Source organism: Pipistrellus kuhlii, unplaced genomic scaffold (assembly GCF_014108245.1).
Source record: "Pipistrellus kuhlii isolate mPipKuh1 unplaced genomic scaffold, mPipKuh1.p scaffold_m20_p_3, whole genome shotgun sequence".
Taxonomy (NCBI): domain Eukaryota; kingdom Metazoa; phylum Chordata; class Mammalia; order Chiroptera; family Vespertilionidae; genus Pipistrellus; species Pipistrellus kuhlii.
The window spans coordinates 47,676,332-47,694,638 of record NW_023425529.1 but is presented as its reverse complement, the minus strand read 5'-3'; the positions used below and the strand labels follow the sequence as shown (position 1 = coordinate 47,694,638).

Genomic DNA, 18,307 nt, shown 5'->3' with positions numbered 1-18,307 from the left:
CATGAAAAGGTGTATGTTCTAATCGTTGACAAGGATTGGGGGGAAAGAGTATTGAACTCTGTATCTCACTTCAAAGGCTGTCAGCTGTTGGTCCACCGGCCAAATCCAGTCCATAGATAAGGGTGGCTTGCCCCAGGGAGCACTTTTTAAAAAATGGAGTCATGTTTATATAAAATCGGGATTTCTGACTTCTGTGAAACAGTTGGGGGTTTTGGCCACACTGGACCACACGCACTCCCGCACGGACACTGAAGAGCAGCTGCTCCTTGAGGAAGGACATGTGTTTTCCCCGTCGTTCCCTTCAGCTCATTATCCTAGCCCAGTGGTCGGCAAACTCATTGGTCAACAGAGCCAGATATCAACAGTACAACGATTGAAATTTCTTTTGAGAGCTAAATTTTTTAAACTTAAACTTCTTCTAACGCCACTTCTTCAAAATAGACTCGCCCAGGCCGTGGTATCTTGTGGAAGAGCCGCATGTGGCTTGTGAGACGCAGTTTGCCGACCACTGTCTAACCCAGGCCGTTCATTTACATCCCCATCCGGCCCCCACAGACCTTGAAACCCTGCTCTACTCTCTACTGAATATCATGTTTGCTGGTGACGTCAGAGACTAGCATCTCTTTGCTTCAAGCCATTCCTCTCTAATGGTCTCTGCTCACATTCCTCTCTTATTCCCTTCTCCTTTCACCCAAGAAGTCTGGGAAGAGAATCGCTAAGGAACGTAAAATGACCAGAATAAATGATCACCGTCGAGCACTACCGAGTGTGGGTGTCAGCTCTGTGCCGAGGGCACTCAGAGGTCCCGGGCTAGGAGGGCCGCGCTGCCCCACAGGAGGGTCTGCTCCCAGCCCTTACAGACAGAACGCACAAGAGGGCATACCAGACAGATAGGAGCGGCCATTGCAGTCTTCTATGTCCATCCTAGATTCCGCTGAAAAGGAAAATAGCCGTGATTAGAAGCCAGATCTGGGGAGGGAGGGGTTTCTAACATCCTGGGGTTAGCAAGAAACCTAGGAGATCACTTGCGTGTGCCCTGGCTCTATCCTAAAGAAGAAAACCCCCATTCCTTATCCTGGTGAGGAAGACCATGCACAAACCCCAGGGCCTCCTCCAACCCACAACTTCCGTTTCCCGGGCTCCGGGCTGGAGATGCTGTCTTGTTCCCGAGAGGTTCTGGTTGTGTTGTTCTGAGAGAGACCCTTTCCTTGTAGGTGGAGCTAATGCTGTAGGAAAGGAGGCAGGTTACAGCCACCTCAGCCCTTGGGAGGCTCTATACCTGGCTAAGGATGGGGCAGTAGTCAGAGGAGGAAGCAGGATTCAGTTGCTGTTCAAGGGATTCTGTTTTGGGTGTGTGGCAGGAGGGAGGGGGACAGGAAAGTAGAGGGTGGAGGAGAGCAGCCCACCTCAGGTTCAGTGAGGACAGTTCTCTATCGAAGGTATATAAACAAATTAAACGTTTAAATGGCCCTCCCCACCTTCTTGTCAATACTTTGATATGCTTATTGTTTTTAAAGAAGGCAGGAGCCTGGATTTGAAATGCAGGTTGGCCCTAGCCGGTTTGGCTCAGTCAGTGGATTGAGCGTTGGCCTGCGGTCTGAAGGGTTCTGGTTGGATTCCAGTCAAGGGCACATGCCCAAGTTTCGGGCTCGATCCCCACTAGGGGGCGCGCAGGAGGCAGGCAGCCCATAGATGATTCCCTCTCATCATTGATGTTTCTTTCTCTCTCCTTTTCCCTTCTCTGAAATCAATAAAAATATATTTTAAGAAAAATAAAAAATAAAATAAAACGCAGGTTAGTCTATTTGAGGTAAGGAAGACATTAATTGACAGTAGATTATAAACAATGAAGAACTGAGAACAATTAAAAGTGCTAATTTGTCGCAATGAATTATCCCCTTAGGAGCCTGCGGGAGGAGGGGGGAAAATCTATTTGGAAGAATTATACATACATCCAAAATTGCTTTCAGTATTTATTTAATGAAAAATAAATATCCCAGGGACATACAGTATTTGGGGGAGCAAGAGTGGGGCAAGGATTTGAACTGAAGGGTTCTGGGTTTGATTCCGGTCAAGGGCATGAGCCCAGGTTGCAGACTCAATCCCCAGTTGGGGGTGTGCAGGAGGCAGCTGATCAATGATTCTCTCTCATCGTTGATGTTTCTATCCCTCTCTCCCTCTCCCTTCCCCTCTGAAATTAATAAAATAAAATAAAAAGAGTGGGGCAAGGAAATAAATAGCCTAAGCTGCCACCAATATTCTTGGTCTCTGAAAGATCTCACTGAGGCAGGTAGATGCAAATTTGGTTTGTTTATAATATTATATTGATAGAGCCAGAGGTGGGGGTAGGGGTTCTGAAGGGCAAATAAGGGTAAAGTCTTTTTTTTTAATTTTTATTTCCCTGCTTCTTTCCCCTCCTGAGTTATTTTTTTTCTTTCCTTTTTTTAAAAAAAAATCCTTACCTGAGGATTACATTTTTAAAAAAATATATTTTTATTGACTTCAGAGAGGAAAGGAGAAGGAGAAAGAGATAGAAACATCAATGATGAGAGAGAATCAATAATTAGCTGCCTCCTGCACACCCCTTATTTGGGATTGAGCCTGCAACCTGGGAATGTGCCCTTGACTGGAACTGAACCTGGGACCCTTCAGTCCACAGGCTCTATTCACTGAGCCAAACCAGTTAGGGCTAAAATATATTCTTAATGATTTCAGAGAGAAAGGGAGAGGGAAAGAAAGAAACAGCAATGATGAGAGAGAATCATTGACCTATCTGCTGCCTCCTGCTCATTACACTGGGAATCAAGCTCACAACCTGGGCATGGGCCCTTACCAGGGAATTGAACTGTGACCTCCTGGTTCATTGATCAATGCTCAACCACTGAACCACACCTGCTGGGCTTTATTGATTTTAGAGAGAGAGAAAGGGAGGAAGGGAGGGAGCGAGGGAGGGAGGGAGGGAGAGAGAGAGAGAGAGAGAGAGAGAGAGAGAGAGAGAGAGAGAGAGAGAGAGAAACATTTATTGGTTGTCTCCTGCCATTACCCCAACTGGGGATCAAATATGGGACAACGCTCCAATAACTGAGCCACTCGGCCAGGGCATCCCACATAAGCTATTCCTGTCTAATTCTGAGAGACATCATATGTTTCTCTCTCATCGGTAGTCAATGTTTTTCTCTCATCGATGTTTCTAGTTCTCTATCCCTTTCTCTTCTTCTCTGTAAAAAATCGATAAAATATATTTAAAAAAATAAAAAGTCTCATGAAAAAGCCTAAACATTCCCAAAGAAAATCCCCTAGGTTTAATCAGAGAGCTTGCTAGTCTCGTCCAGGAAGACAGGGTCTGGACGAAACATTTCTCTAAGTCCTCCCTGGGGTGGACTGAGCTTTGGAACCAGACCGCTAGGACCAAGCCACATTAATACGTGGTTCCTTAAAAGGTCCCTTAGGGCAATGACTAAAAGAGCCCAAGTCCACAGGGGTTAATGAACTCAGACCTTCTGGAATTAGCCAGAGAACTTGCAGTGGTCAGAGAGCCAAAGATGGGGGAGGGCGGCCTGGTACTCCCTTTCACTTCCAAATCATTAGCTCCATAATTGCCCTTTGGGACTGTCCAGTATTACTGCCAAGTTCAAGACGCCAAAGGTGAGCTCTCTAACACCCTTTAGTCCCCGTATGCAGAAGAAGCAAAAGTGCGTAGGAGTTTCTCAGTTTTCTGCTTGGAGGAACTGAGGCTCATTGCAGTTAAGTGACTTGTCTCAGGGCTCATGGTGAGACTGTCTCCTGCCTTTCCGAGATGTGTTCTCTTCGTTAAACCATCTCACTTCCGCCAAAACCGGTTTGGCTCAGTGGATAGAGCGTTGGTCTGTGGACTGAAAGGTCCCAGGTTCGATTCCAGTCAAGGGCATGTACCTTGGTTGCGGGCATATCCCCAGTAGGGGGTGTGCAAGAGGCAGCTGATCAATGATTCTCTCTTATCGATGTTTCGAACTCTCTATCCCTCTCCCTTCCTCTCTGTAAAAAATCAATAAAATATATATTAAAAAAAAGAAAAAAGAACACCATCTCACTTCCTTTCAAAAGCCAGATTACTCAAGGCCTTCATGGATCTCTTGCTTTTCCCTGGTTCTAACATCAATTAAGGCATCTTTCCCTTTGGTGGATCCCTGTGGGAGTGGGGTCTGTTACTTAAAAAGGAAGAACAAGTTGAACAGGTTCTACCAAGAAATATGCTATGCCATTGTGTGTGTGTGTGTGTGTGTGTGTGTGTGAGAGAGAGAGAGAGAGAGAGAGAGAGAGAGAGAGAGAGAGAGAGAGAACACCAGGGGCTAGCTAGACAAGCACTAGGTAGGCAGAGCAGTTGAAGCATAGCATCCAGCTAGCACTGGCTCTCATTTTTGGATGCCTGCCCAAATGGCCCCAAAACAATTTTCATAAGGATCGGAAGGAGCTGGTTTGAGCTGGACTTTGTTCTTAGCAGTAAACTGAGCTCTTCTGCTTCTTTTTTTATTTTATTATTTTTGTTTTTGTTAATCCTCACCCAATAATTTCCCATTGATTTTTAGAGAGTGGAGGATATTTTTCCATTGACTTTTAGAAAGGGTGGAGGGAAGGCGGAGAGATAGAGGGAGGAACATCGATGTGAGAGGAACACCGAACCTGCAGCTGAGGTATGTGCCCTTGGCCAGAATTGAACGGGGACCCTTCCTTCAGTCCTTGGGCCGATACTCTATCCACCGAGTCAGACCGGCTAGGGCTGGTCTTCTGCTTCTTAATTGCTTTTAACAGGTGCTCTATGACACATCTTGGGCAATCAGGTCTTCAGCTGCCTCCAACTGGTCTAAATGCCAGTTGGTAATCCTGGAAGTCAGAGGGCACTGAGATTCTGTCTCAGTATTCTGAGGAACAAATCAGTAGGTGACCTTCACTATTTGTTCAATCCCCAGATGGCACATCCCTCCCAACCTTCCCTCAAAGCACTTCCTCCCCTGCCAGACCAGGCAGGCAGATCTTAGTGTCCCCCTAGGAACTGGGTCATATTAGATATGTCTCCACAGGGGGAGGAGATATAAGGATCGACGAGTTAGTTACACAAGACAGGTTTGGCTCCAAGATCTTGGGAGGAAACTGGCTTCATAGCAACACAGATTCAGTGAGAGAGGTAGGCACACTGTGTACAGTAAATTCAGTTTATCGAGCTGAACACAAAACAACTAGAAACAGCTCGTCTCCCGATTCAGAAGGAAGTAACTCTGCGAGGACAGAGAAAAGGCTGGTCACTGTAACCTCTGTAGACAAATATTTTTTCCTCTGCTCTTTAGAATCCACTTGGCACCATAACAAGAGTCCTCCATGGCCTTGGCTTTCTCCCATCAACACGATGCCACATATGAACAGGAAAGGGCATCCCTCCCAGCCAGATTTCCAATCATTACTTCCTGACAAGCAGCAGGTGAAGATCAACCCAAAGTCTGGCTTCCCGGGTCAGGTCAGGCATCAACTACCATCCCCACCTCCTCAAAAACATCCCCACAGTTTTATTGGTGACAAAAATGTCAGAAAGTCAAGTTTTCTCTCTCTAGTGGCTCTGAAAACCTGAAATAAGATGGATATCACAAGGAATCAAAGCTCCTCAAATCCTCCAAGGAAACCGGTTTGATCCAGTGACACTGGAAATTGAAATTGAAAACACACTCCATGCAGCCTCGGCGGGTGAGAGGGATATTGTTGGGAAAGAGGATGAAGGTGGAAGAGTAGCGAGAACCCATGCCATCATTTGATTTCCACAGCAGGGAGAAGTGGAAATTGTTTCTCTGGCCTGCCTTAGGACCTGGGATCTGAGGGAGAGCCCAGAGATTATTATTTTTAAAAAATATATATTTTATTGATTTTTCACAGAGAGGAAGAAAGAGGGATAGAGAGTTAGAAACATCGATGAGAGAGAGAATAATCGATCAGCTGCCTCTTGCACACCCCCTACCAGGGATGTGCCCGCAACCAAGGTACATGCCCTTGTACATGCCCTTGACCGGAATTGAACCCGGGACCTCTCAGTCCGCAGGCCAACGCTCTATCCATTGAGCCAAACCGGTCCCGGCAAGCTCAGAGATTAACAAGACAGAACTTTCCACCTGCCTGGGAGTGAGTACTTCAGGTACTACAAATAGACCAAACCCACAACATCACTCTCTCCTTCCTGCTTCTTTCTGAACGGAATAAACTGAGACAAAACAGGTTGGAATCACATAGCTGGCTCTGCTCTATTCCAAGGCTTTGCAAAATTGCCGAGGGGGAAGGCGTGGAGGGTAGAGGAAAGAAGTGGAATTAGGCATTGTCTGTAACCTGACTGCACACCCCTTTCAAGGAGATATACCTGGCAGAAACAGGTTTGGCCAGTGGATAGAGAGTCGGCCTGCGGACTGAAAGGTCCCTGGTTCGATTCTGGTCAAGGGCATGTACCTTGGTTGCGGGCACATCCCCAGTAGGGAGTGTTCAGGAGGCAGCTGATCGATGTTTCTCTCTCATTGATGTTTCTAGCTCTCTATCCCTCTCTCTTCCTCTCTGTGAAAAATCAATAACAACCCACACCCTAGGAATGTTTTCTGACTGGGAATTGAACCTACAACTTTTTAGTGTATAACATGATGTTTCCAACCAAATGGGTCACCTGGCCAGGCCTAGGAAATATTTTAAAAAGTGAATTTTTAAAAATTTCCTTATTAAATTCTGGAGATTTCTGAGTATGTACATAATAAATTATAATATATATGGTTGAAGCTATTGCATGTTCTATCACTGGAATTACTTTAATATTTCTAATTGAATAAATGTTGTAATTTGTTTGCTATAGAAAAAAAATAAAAAAATAAAAAATAAAAATCAATAAAATATATTAAAAAAAAAAAAAAAAAAAGGAAACAGACCTGGACATGGAGCAGTTTGTAGCTTTGAAATGGTCTGTAGGGACGAACGAATCCCTCTGAAAGAACCCACTGACCTTTCTTAGCTCATGTGTCTGTCTTTACAGCGGAAAGTTCTGCCTCATTTTCCATCGGGCTGTAGGTGGGCACCTTCTGTCTGCACATAACACAGACGAAAACATTTCAGCTTCGTGACCAAGGGCGAGGGGAGCAGTGCAGGGGGGTGGGTCCTCAGGTCGTTCTAGGAATGGCCGGGCTCTAAAAGAAGAAGGGGTAAGAGCTGGAAACGGAACACCTGGGCGGTGGGAAAATATCACCTCATTGTCTCCTCCTAGATCTCAGGTGAACGCATCTTTTCTCCTGTTCACTGCGCTTCCCTGTCCTCCCCGTGCACACTGCGGGAGAGAGAGAAAGCTAAGGTTTATGGATCCCTCTGTGCCTCGTTTCAGCACTTTAGGAATAAGAAAAGGGCCAAACTAAACAGTTTAAATCACTAGGTATCATGCACATGAGGTGATATTGAGTTTTTGGGAGTATACTCTCGAGTATATAATCCCTGTGTTTACAGAAAGGCCCCACCTCAGCTGTATGTTTGGGTAGGGTTGGGGAAGTAGAGCAGGGGAATTCAATCTGAGTTTTACAATGATCAGTTGTGAAGCCAAAGATGTCCAAAACAGGGTTAGCTGTATCAAATGAAGTTTGAAATCACTCAGAAGTTGCACCCGGGCGGGTACAGCTCAGCTGGTTGGAGCGTCATCCTGTCACCAAAAGGGGGCGGGTTTGATTTCAGGTTCGGGCACACACCCAGTTTTCACGTTTAATCTCTCATCAAGACACGCAGGAGGCAACCGACTAATGTTTCTCCCTCTCTCTCTCTCTTTAAAATCAAATTTTAAAAGTTACATAGAAGTTTCAATTAATTATTCTGACTGGGGTAGGGTGGCAAAAGGTGGAAGAGATAAGAACAATTGCTTTTGGTGGCAATCCTCAACAGAAGTCCCTAATGCATGCCGATCAAAACAGCTCACTGTTGTTTGGGCCAGAAAGATGTTTTCAGCCTCCTCTATAAAGACTTGCTCAGATGACCCAATTTAGTAAACTCTCTTCATGTGGAGGGTCTTGGGACAGAAATACTCTGGGACCTGGAGAATCTTGGAGCTAGAATGGAGCTGAGAGATATCTCCAATTTCTTTTGTTGTTGTTTTTTTTTTATTGAAGAAGAGTCACCCATTTGGTTAGTGATAGAAGTAGGACAAATAGAACCTACTTGTGGCATAAAGTTAAATCTTGCCATAGCTGGAAGGTTTGGGGCCACCCTGCTTGCTCAATTTCTTGGGTGATAAAATGAATAGTTTGGGGTTTACATCTTAGTGACTGAAATCCTTGAACTAGAAATACCAGTTTATAGATGGGAAAGAAATAACCCTCCACCTCCCATGTTTCTTTTCAGAGATTATAGGCCTGAGGAAAAGCCAACCTAGCCACTCACTAAATATCTTCAAGGCAGAAACAGGGCTTGTTGGCTCAAGGATCACACAAGCACACATATTCCAGCCGAGTTTATGAGTTGAAGCTATCCCCAGAGGGACCGGCCCATTCATATCAACACTACTCTTTCTTATGTTTTCATCTGATAAACCTTGACTTTGCCTCTGTGTATCCAATTCAGAGTCCATAAGTCTCTGAGAAGAGGATGCAAATCCAACAGCCTGGAATTCAGAGCCTCTCCAGCAGGGTCAAGAGACCAACAGAAGGGAGTCCCTCGCTCTGCCTGTGGCACTGTCTACACCCACAGGATCCCACACTCTTTTTTGTTTCCACAAAGTCCAATGAGGCTAGAAATAGCTGCCCAACAACAATTTATCTCTATTTTTTCCTTGACTATGTTGTGTGTTCTGAGGGAAGAGAGATGGCCAGTTTGAGAGAAAATAATTCCTTTGTGGATACTGTGGGGGAGAGGATGGGTGTAAAAGGTGGGATGTTCCTGCCATGTTGGGAAGTACGGGCTGCAGATTTATCCCCCTATCTCCCGGGGGGCTGCAGACTTAAATTAAGAGGAAATAAAGAGCCGAAACCGGTTTGGCTCAGTGGATAGAGCGGCAGACTGAAAGGTCCCAGGTTCGATTCCCGGTCAAGGGCATGTACCTGGGTTGCGGGCACATCCCCAGTAGGGGTTGTGCAGGGGGCCGCTGATTGATGATTCTCTCTCATAGATGTTTCTAACTCTCTATCCCTCTCTTTTCCTCTCTGTAAAAAAAAAAAAATAAAATATATATATATATATATATATATATATATATATATATATATATATATATTTTTTTTTTTAAAGAGGAAATAAAGAAGAAATTTTCAGTTGCATTTTCACTGGAAAAATGTCAGGACTTATTTCTGAGCCAACTCCTGAAACATGCTGAATCCTTAGCCTACTGGGAGGAAGGGGACTGCCCAGAAGCTACAATTGAACTAACTGCCCTCAGTGAGCAACAAAGACAGCATGTTTTGTGCTCGAGACATCAGCCTCTATTGACTAGCACAAGATGTACAGTAATTCTGAAACTGCCAAAGTGAAGGCAGCTCCCACCACCCTGGGGCCCACCCAAGAAGCTCTATTGAAACCTCTCCTGCGTTCCAAGTGGTAAGGCTATTTTCTCCTTTTAAGATTTTATTTTTATCTCTGGATTTTAACTCTTCTGACTGTTCTCATGAGCACATGTGTCAAACACAAGGCCCTCGAGCCAAATCCGTCCCGCCAGGCCTTGCAATGTGGCCCGCACCGCGCTGTCATCACTGCACTCCGCTGCGTTTCCATCACAATGACAGTTTATGACTGTTCAGTAAACCATTCTGCCCGCGATTTAGGCTGGATTTGAGATTTTGGCCCCTTCTCTGATTGCGTTCGACACCCCTAACCTAGGGAGTTGTCTGGATTCGCTGGTTTTAGGCTGTTACTGGAGAAAGCTGAAGTTCCCCACATCCCACAAAGCAAGGCCCGCTGACCTGCTGGCAGACCCATTAGGGAATGAGGGACCCCTGGCCAGGCATGAAACATACTCCGAACATAAGACACTACACTTTCAGGTTGTCTGATTTGGACTTTTACCTGGTCTTGTCCTCAGAATCTGAATTATATTAAGTGGGAACATTCTAGGTAGTCAGACACCTGTTTTTAATGCCTCCTAAGGATATGAACATAGGAACTTCACCCAGGCTGAGTGAGCAAGTAGCAGTGAGGGGAGCTAGCCAGGCCTCAAAGGTCTTCAGGGCGGCCATGAGGATGGAAGACCTAGAGCCGACATGTGAGTGAGTCAGGACCATCCAGCTCACCACCGATGCTTTGAGCGCTCGGGGCAGGGAGAGTAGGGCACAGCTGGAGCCATCAGACATGTAAGTGGGAGTCAGTATGAGTCCAAACAGGAGAGTTTTGCTTACAAGAGAGGGGACCGTGGCAAAAGAAGATATGCAAAGCTTGATACATGTGGTCGGTAATGCAGCAAATAAATCTTTCTGGAAGCAGAGTTAGTAAATTCTTGACCTTGGAGAGGGGGGAAAAATGTACCTTATGTCCTAAACATTTCATAACCATTAAGCACTTCACTGCCCCCAGACGGGGCCAATAATGATAAAAATAAACCCCACCTTTAAAAAGAGAGAGTTTACAACTCTATCAGACAACAGGGAAGAAAATAACTGGGATGGGGCCGTGTGAGGAGGTAGTTGGAGGACTGCTTCCTGACTCTGTCACTCCCCCCGATGGACTCCAGGGCTTCCTCTGTTCCATTTCTTCCTCTGGACTCACATGCAGTGACTTATCCTCCTTCTCAGGTTCTCTAGACTTCTCACCCTTCACACTACCCCAGACAGCACTTTTCACTCCACCTTAAGTTTCTTCTCTGCCACCTTTCTCCCACTTGGCTCCTTGTCTCCAAGGCCTTTCCCACCTAGGCCCGTCTTTTCCTGAAACCTTCTCGACCGGATCCTAGCGTCCCTGGCTTTCTCCCTGGGGACCTTCTCTGCTTTTCCTGTGTCTCCACTGTGTCCCTCCGTCTCACTTCAGCCTTACCCTAACCTCCCGCACTCCAGCCTCTATGTCACTGGTCCTCTGCCTTGACCCATCTCCCTGCCTTTTTAGCACCCCAGGTCCCTGCTACCGCCCCCTCCATCCTGCCCCCCCCACCCCCCTGCGCCAAGCTCCCCAAGGCCAGCCTCTATCCTCCGGGGCCGCAGCCACTCGGGGACCCTCCGGCCACCAGCCCTGCGCCCAAACCTCCCCCAGCTCCCAGCCCCAGCCCCTCAGGCCCCGCCCCGCCGGCTAAGCCCCGCCCCGCGCTGGCCCAGGCCCCGCCCCTCACTCACCTGAGGCCGCTCCGCGCGCGCTCAGGCTGGGTGTGAGCGAGGGGACTGTATTGGGGAGGTGGGGGCGGGGCGGCGGGGGTCCCCCCCTCTGGCCCGGGAAGCCCAGTGCGGGGGGAGTAAGGGGGTCACTGAGGCGGCGGCAACCGGGCCGAAGCCGGGTCCCGGGCGCTCAGCAGCGGTGGCTCCATGTCCATCAGCAGCTTCACCTGAAGAGGGACGGCCCCCCCCCATCAACACCCCCCCATTACAGCCGTCTCCCCTCCCCTGAGCAACTTCCGGTCCCACTACCAGGCGACAGGCGACGTGGCCGAACACCGAGCGCCCCCAAGCCGGGGAAACTGCTGGGAAAAGAAGGGCGAGGAGCTAGGGGAGAGTAGCTGAGCGCAGAAAGCCTGAAGTCCGAAAGGCTCGGTCTCCCGCCGAGAGGAGCTCAGAGGCTGCCCCTTCACCTGCGATTTGCACACTGGACGCGCACGGAACACCCCATGGGCCCTGGCACCTCTGCCCCTAGGGCCAGATTTTGTCCCTGAACCTCTTAAGGCAATATTGACTTTAACCTCTCAGCATTCCTTGCCATTCCTGCCAAGTGCGTAGGGATTGTGAGGGGGAGGGGCTTAAGGGTGGCAAATAGTTTGTACCCGCTCGCTGGAGGGGTATCTTGAGGTCAGTCACCTAAGTAGCCCTGCAGATGCTGACACACCTCGGGCACGGAAGCCCCACTTCTTGACTTTTCCTGCACCTGTTTGCTTTCTCCCTTCCCTCCTAAAGAGCTTTCCTTATGAATCATCTCGGGGACACATCCCAGCACCTGTGCACCTCCCTACTGCCACATACTCACTCCCCAGCCTCAGGTCCCTCAAAATCATAACCTTTTCTTTTTTTAGCGTTGTAGTCTCAAAAAGATGCTTTATTGACATATTTAGAAAAGTGTAATTATAAAGGAAGTGGGTTGCACTGTTCGCAACCCCTGGCAACCCAGAGGGGCAACAGCAAGTCACATAGCAAGTGTTTCTTACACATAATACACATTCTCTGAAGAATCCAAGAAAAGCAAAATAAGGCCTCAGTGGTGATTGACATTAGAAATGGAGGTGGGTAAGAAGAAAAAATAGTGCTTGTTTCCAGAAATATTTTTTCTCACTTCTAGCCCTTTGCTCCAATAGCTCTCCCCTCCTGGCACAAAGTCAATGGCCAGCCATATGCAACACTGTCACAGGAGGGTGGCGCCTCGGTGGAAATGTGTACCTGGGTGTGGCTTAGGAAGGCAGAGTAAAAGTTTCTGAGATAAGTGGAGGGATGGAGAGAAAGGTTTTTCTGTGGAAACGAGGCTAAAGGACGGGTGTGGAGAGGGGTTGAGAAGGTGCTGCTGGGGAGTAGACGGTGCCATTTTATTTCTCATGAGGCAACACGGACATGGACACGGTGCCAGGCGTTGCTGAGCACGCCTCGCAGGTTCCAGATCGGGCCCACGGTGTCTGGCTGCACATTGTAGCTGTCATCTACGGCCTTACAGACAATGTTCAATTCCTTTTTCCCAGGTGGAACAGGGGCTTGCAGCTGCCACAGCCGCCAGGCCCAGGCCTTCCGGGGGCGCTGTTCCTCTCTATCCAGCTCAGCCACCTGCCAGGTGAGGCCCCCGTCCAGAGACACATCCACCCGGATCACCGCCCTCCCACCGCCGCTCCACGCGTAGCCCTTGACAGTCACCTCCCCTGCCTCCACCATCTCCCCCTCCTTGGGCTCTGTGATGGCTGACTGGACGGGAAGCTCCTGAATAGACGGAGAAGAGTCAAAATCTACAGAGTCCCAGTCCACGGAAGGACAGAAGCCCTTGTAATCTCGCCGCTGCCAGTGGCTGTGACTTTCCTCCGGCTCCACGCTCACTTTGCCCAGCCATTTGACATGGCGGGCACCCACCACCCCGGGAACCACCACCCGCACGGGAAAGCCGTGGTCGCGAGGCAGAGGCTGCCCATTCATCTCGTAGGCCAGCAGGACCTCGGCTTCGGGGTCCATGGCCCGAGCCAGAGGGATGGAGGCACCGTAGGCAGTCCCTGTGGGGTCCGAGTCCAGGCCCTCAAAGCAGACATGGGCCTCCGTTGCACGGAGCTGGTGACCGGCCTTGGCCAATACATCACACAGTCGGGCCCCAGCCCAGCGTGCAGTGCTAATGGCGCCTGTTCTCCACTCCAGGCCTCTGACTTCTTTTAGCTGACTCATCTCGGAGCGCCGGTTGCCAGCACACTGCAGAGTGACCGTGATCTCGTGCTTGGGGAACTGGTGTAAGTCATCCAGGGACAGGGACAATGGCTTTCTCCCAGGTGGTCCCACTATATGCAGGCGATAGGTGTCCGGGTCCAGGTTCGGTACAGGCAGATGGTTTCGGGTGAAGAAGATAGGGTTTGGTGTGATGTAGGTTTCTGTCAGCAGCTCAGGAGGGGGCTCTGCATTAAAGGGGCGCTGGCTATTGACCTTCAGAGCTGGGTGACGTACAGGATCATTCGCGTAAGGGTCAGAGGTCTTCAAGGTGGGTGGCAACTTGTCTTCGGGGCTCAGCTCCCCGATCTTGTACTGAGCCAGGATCTCGCGGACGTGGGACTGGCTGTGAACAGCGTAGAGGGCCCAGAAGGGTTCTAGAGGACCCCCGGCCGCTAGCATCAGCTTTGACGGCCCCCCGGGGTGTAGGTCCACAAAGTCTGTGACGTCAAAGACCTCAGAGCCCAGGGTCACCCAGATCCTAGTTTCGGGGCTGCTGTGGGATTTTACTTCCTCTCTGGTGTATATGTGTGGTGACTTCTGAGCAGCCTGCAGGCAGGACAGGGGTGAGGCAAAAGGGAACAGAATATTAAGAAGCAGTCACTGCAGCTCATTCTAAGCCAAACCACAAAGTCGTGGCCACTGGGAATGGAGGAAGCAGATTTCATCTCTACCTGTGCATGAAGGTGTCCCCTGTGGGCTCTGTGGTAACACCCAGGATCCCTGACAGCGCAGTGTCTTCCTTTCCCACTTACCCTGCAACGATGGTCATGATAGGCCAACACCGCTCCGAGGCCCAGCAGGGTCCCCATGACTCTCCATCCCCTGGTGCTGGAGTTCTCTGTAGAGAAGGCAAGGCTGGGGCACTGATGCTGAGATGAGTCATTGGTAGAGCAGGCCTGAATGCAGAGCCTGGAGTGGGTAGACTTGAGTCTGGAAGAGAAAGAGAGTCTTCTCAGTAACACATTCCTGACCGGGGAAGGCCTGGGGTCCACCTCTCCCTGGCTGGCCACTGGCTCCTTTAGTTGGAACTTGGTTTCTCCAGGGAAAGGTGAGACAAGTGGGATCTGGCCCACCCTTTCCTTCCTTGCCACCATCTTTATTGTTTTATCTGGCAGATAAGAGAAGACATTATAAAGATACCAGGTAAAGCTATGGGCTAGGAGACCTTTTAGGATGGGCTGGCCTACCTGCAGGCCTGTCTCAGCCCCGGGGCCACAGCTCTGTGCAGCAGCAGCAGCAGCATTGTGGCAGACCTGTAGGAGGAAGAGTCTGAGATCAAGATAGGAATTCCTGGGAGGGGATGGTATGAGGGCTGTTTGAGGGAAGGAGTGGGAAAAAGACACAGAGGAAATCAGCTGGCGTAGGGGTCCCAATGGGCCCTTAGGGAAAACTGGGAGCACTTCAGACGCAGACTGTGCTGACAGGATGAAAGGGAATAGGGGTAGAGGGAGAAACAGGAGTCTTCTAGAATCCCTCATCCCCCATCCTCCACCCTACTTCTGGGTCTAAAAGGGCAAAATTTATTTCTTACAACAGAAGACAACTGAAGGGCAGACTGACTTAAACAGGAACAAGAAGGTTAAAAAGGCAATGGCAGCCTAATGTGGTGAAGGACCAGATTCTGGAGTCAAACTGGTCTGTGAAAGCCACCCTGCCATAACCAGCTCGGTTCCCTGGGCAACAGAAGGAAGCCTCTCCGAACTTGCTTCCTTGTCTAGGAAATGAGATCTCCCGAGGCACAGCTGCTGTGATCAGTAAACAGTAATAATATTATCTTTGAAGGCCTTTCAGTCCCCTCTCTGTCCACCCACTCTAAAAAAAATTGAACCCAGCTGGGGACTGGACCCCCCTGGTCTCCCCTCCCCCCTTACCTTGTCTATGCCGCTCCAGTGAGCTCAGCGAATTGAGGCGCGTCAGTGGCCAGTGTGTCCGGGTATGGGCTAGAGAAGGAAGAAGGTAATTATTCTGTTCTCTGCCCTGCAGCAGTCTCTTCTTCACAGCACTGAGCAGGTCCCTGAGCCCAGCAAGCCCAAGCGGGGAGGAGTGAGAAGAGGCCCACTTGCTGATGAGATGCTGAAGAGGGGGCAGGCAGAGAAACTGTGAGGAGAAAGGAGTAGGAGCACAGTCTGCATTTTACCCCTGGGCCATGGGCCTCTCCCTCTCCCTCCCTCGCTCCCTCCGGCCCTCAATCCCACCCACTTGGGTCAGACTGGAGCGGTGCAGGTCCGGCTGACCTGCAGGGAACTCAGTCAATTCCATGTCCCAGGTTTTAGGAGAGGCAGCCTTATGCTACATAAAAGATGCCCCGCCTTGTGCGGGGGGTGGCCCCCACTCCTCAGGGGCACTTTAGGTAGGAGGATATGTCCTACCTAAAGTGCCCCTGGTCCCATCTGGTCCCACGCCACCATCCAGGAGCTGGCACAAGAGTGTCTGGTAGCAACGCCCCATGCCCCAGGCGCACCCGGACAGCGGGAGTGGAGGTGCGTGCTGGCAGTTTTGCAAGCACCCTTGGGTGCCAAGGCCCCCACCGTGGCCCAGGTCACCAGCCCTTCCCCCCCTCTTCCCTCTCCCGGCCCCAAACCCCTTACCCAGTTTGAGGTCCGCGGATGGACCCGCACAGCGCCGCAGACTGCTGTGACGTGGCCGGAGTGACAGGACGATTGGCGTTCCCGGGCTAGGCGCCCAGCCATTGGCGGCCGGGCACGGCCTTCTGCTGCGCCCGCCCCCTGGAGGCCGGAGCGGGCGGGGCGCCTCCAGGGCGGCTTGTTTTTCAGCCTCGCCGGGCACGGGATGGGACCCTCACTGACATCCGGAACCCGGGCAGGGCAAGGTGACGAGGGCGCCAGAAGCTGGGTTGAAAGGTGGAAGTCGGCGATCCCCCGCCCCGCCCGCCCCTGCAGCTGAGAATAAAGGTGCGTTCTCTGGAGGAGGCCTCGGGATCCAGCCCGCTTTCTCTCAGCGGTGAGGCTCGCCTCTACCCTGGTTTTGATAATCTACGAATGTTGCAGCGACTACACCCGTTTGCCTTTTAGAGAAAACAAAGTCAAGCGATCCTCTTATATACAAGCATGAGCAGAGACGAAGCCTAAATAGTGATTCAAAGACTTTGAGATTCCTTGGACTGGTCGAATTTCTCCCCAAATTAGGGAACCATCAACACAGAATAGCCACATTTTTTTATTTTGGTTAAGCCAGTTTTTAAAAATCGTCATTTAACAAGAGCAACGACATATACAACACCCAAAATTAGGAAGATTATAATCGTTCATAATCTTAGAGCAAAGGACACTAAATACAAATCATTTGCTATATCATTTGGTGCAGGAGTAAAAACTTGTTTTGTCATTGACCGGCTGAGAATGTGGGGCAAAAGTATCTACACTGCCCCCTAGGGAACAGAAGGCCAAGCTACAACCATACTCACTTTAAATTAAGGACTTCATCTTTAATTTTAGAAGATCAGTCCCCTCTACCCTCCTCCTTTCTGCTCTCTTAAACTGAACTAGAAATATTACCAGGAATTGAGGAGTCATGGGGGAGTACTAAAATATATACAGAAAGGGGCAATGGCACTGAAAAGGTTCTAAAGCTTTTGGCTCTAAAGTTTTCAGAAATAATATTTTTAACACAATTAAATTTGCATACAGTTAAATCATTGGAGAGGCCTGGTGCAAGATCTGTTAGGTCTGATCAAATAAATGAATGGATACCCCTCCCCTGGGAACTGACCTTTAGACTACTTCACAATGGACATTCCCTTTTGCTTAGACCACATTCCACTTGCTAAGACCATTATCCTTCCTCTCTGGACCTTCCCAGAAAAAGCCCGTCTGGAGTCCTTTAAAATCTCTGACTCCCCTTTGCTGGGTGCTGGCACTGGTATCCAGATGACCTAATCCTATATAATAAAAGCCTAATATGCTAATGTCTGATCATCCAGTCAATCAAAGCATAATATGCTAATGATATGCTAAGATTGCTGAACCACTCACTATGACGTGCATTGACCCCTAGGAGGCAGATAGTCCAACTGGAAGGTTAGTTTGTTGCTGGGTCCAGCTGATCGGGACTGAGATGGGCTAGACATGCCCTGGAGCCCTCCCATGGTCCTTCCCTAACTGGCCAGCCTCCCACATCCCTCCCCAGCCCTGAGTGTGCACCAGTAGGGCCCTTGGCTTGGCCTGTGCCTTCTCACGTCAGAGCACTGGTTTCAGCCCAATCCCGCAGGCCAGCCCCAGGGACCCCACTGGTGCATGAATTTGTGTATTGGGCCTCTAGTAAATTTATAATCCCTTACCACTTTAGCCTCCTGCATTCCTCCTTTGACAACCCTAACACTGTCTTACTATTTTTTTTTTTAAATTGGTTTCAGAGAGGAAGGGAGAGGGAGAGAGAAAATCATTGATCAGCTGCCTCCTGCACACCCCCTATTGGGGATTGAGCCAGCAACAGTGATCTCCTGGTTCATAAGTCAATGCTCAACCAAAAAATATATATTAAAAAAAATTAGGCTCAGCCCTGGCTGGCATGGCTCTGTGGTTAGAGTGATAGCCTGTGCACTTAAGGGTCTTGGGTTCGATTACAGGTCAGTGGCAGGCTCCTGGGTTGCAGGTCAGATCTTCGCCCCTGGGTTGAGGCATGAGTGGGAGGCAACCAATGGATGTGTCAAAAAAAAAAAAAAAAATCAGGCTCAGCCCAAGGATGAGTATTTAACAACAGTATCCTCTCCTGGTGTGACATACACATGCTGCACATAAATGACCTTTAAACCT

General features: G+C 49.4%; 2 protein-coding genes and 1 long non-coding RNA gene across 9 annotated transcripts in view; 1 reads left to right on the top strand and 2 right to left on the bottom strand.

Annotated features, from left to right (window-relative positions):
• The window catches only part of LOC123653191, a 3,053-nt gene extending 2,761 nt beyond the window's left edge, over window positions 1-292 (top strand). The window contains exon 3 of the long non-coding RNA XR_006742850.1: window positions 1-292. This exon is cut by the window's left edge and continues 92 nt beyond it. This is a non-coding gene — a long non-coding RNA (uncharacterized LOC123653191).
• Window positions 1-7,109, bottom strand: part of IKZF4 (IKAROS family zinc finger 4) — a 22,295-nt gene extending 15,186 nt beyond the window's left edge. Inside the window, exons 1-2 of one of the 2 annotated variants that reach the window (XM_036454582.2) lie at window positions 6,998-7,109; window positions 884-934 (exon numbers count right to left, since the gene is read on the bottom strand). In XM_036454582.2, the coding sequence (XP_036310475.1) occupies window positions 884-923 (40 nt within the window). In that variant the 5' untranslated portion in view covers window positions 924-934; window positions 6,998-7,109. Of the gene's footprint in view, window positions 1-883; window positions 935-3,497; window positions 3,616-6,997 lie in introns of those variants that run through there. The other variant, XM_045588066.1, reaches the window with a different exon arrangement.
• Window positions 7,110-12,165: 5,056 nt separating this feature from the next.
• SUOX (sulfite oxidase) lies at window positions 12,166-16,200 on the bottom strand. 6 transcript variants are annotated; one of them, XM_036454594.2, is made up of 5 exons: window positions 16,124-16,200; window positions 15,407-15,608; window positions 14,723-14,788; window positions 14,288-14,465; window positions 12,166-14,081 (listed from the first exon to the last, which is right to left on the bottom strand). In XM_036454594.2, exons 3-5 carry the CDS (start codon window positions 14,776-14,778, stop codon window positions 12,672-12,674), a joined length of 1,644 nt encoding a protein of 547 aa, XP_036310487.1. In that variant the 5' UTR covers window positions 14,779-14,788; window positions 15,407-15,608; window positions 16,124-16,200; the 3' UTR covers window positions 12,166-12,671. The 6 variants fall into 6 exon arrangements, with proteins under 6 accessions (XP_036310487.1, XP_036310488.1, XP_036310489.1 ...); XM_036454595.2 differs by having other exon boundaries at window positions 15,407-15,475; XM_036454596.2 differs by having other exon boundaries at window positions 15,407-15,632; window positions 16,124-16,185.
• Window positions 16,201-18,307: the final 2,107 nt, after the last annotated feature.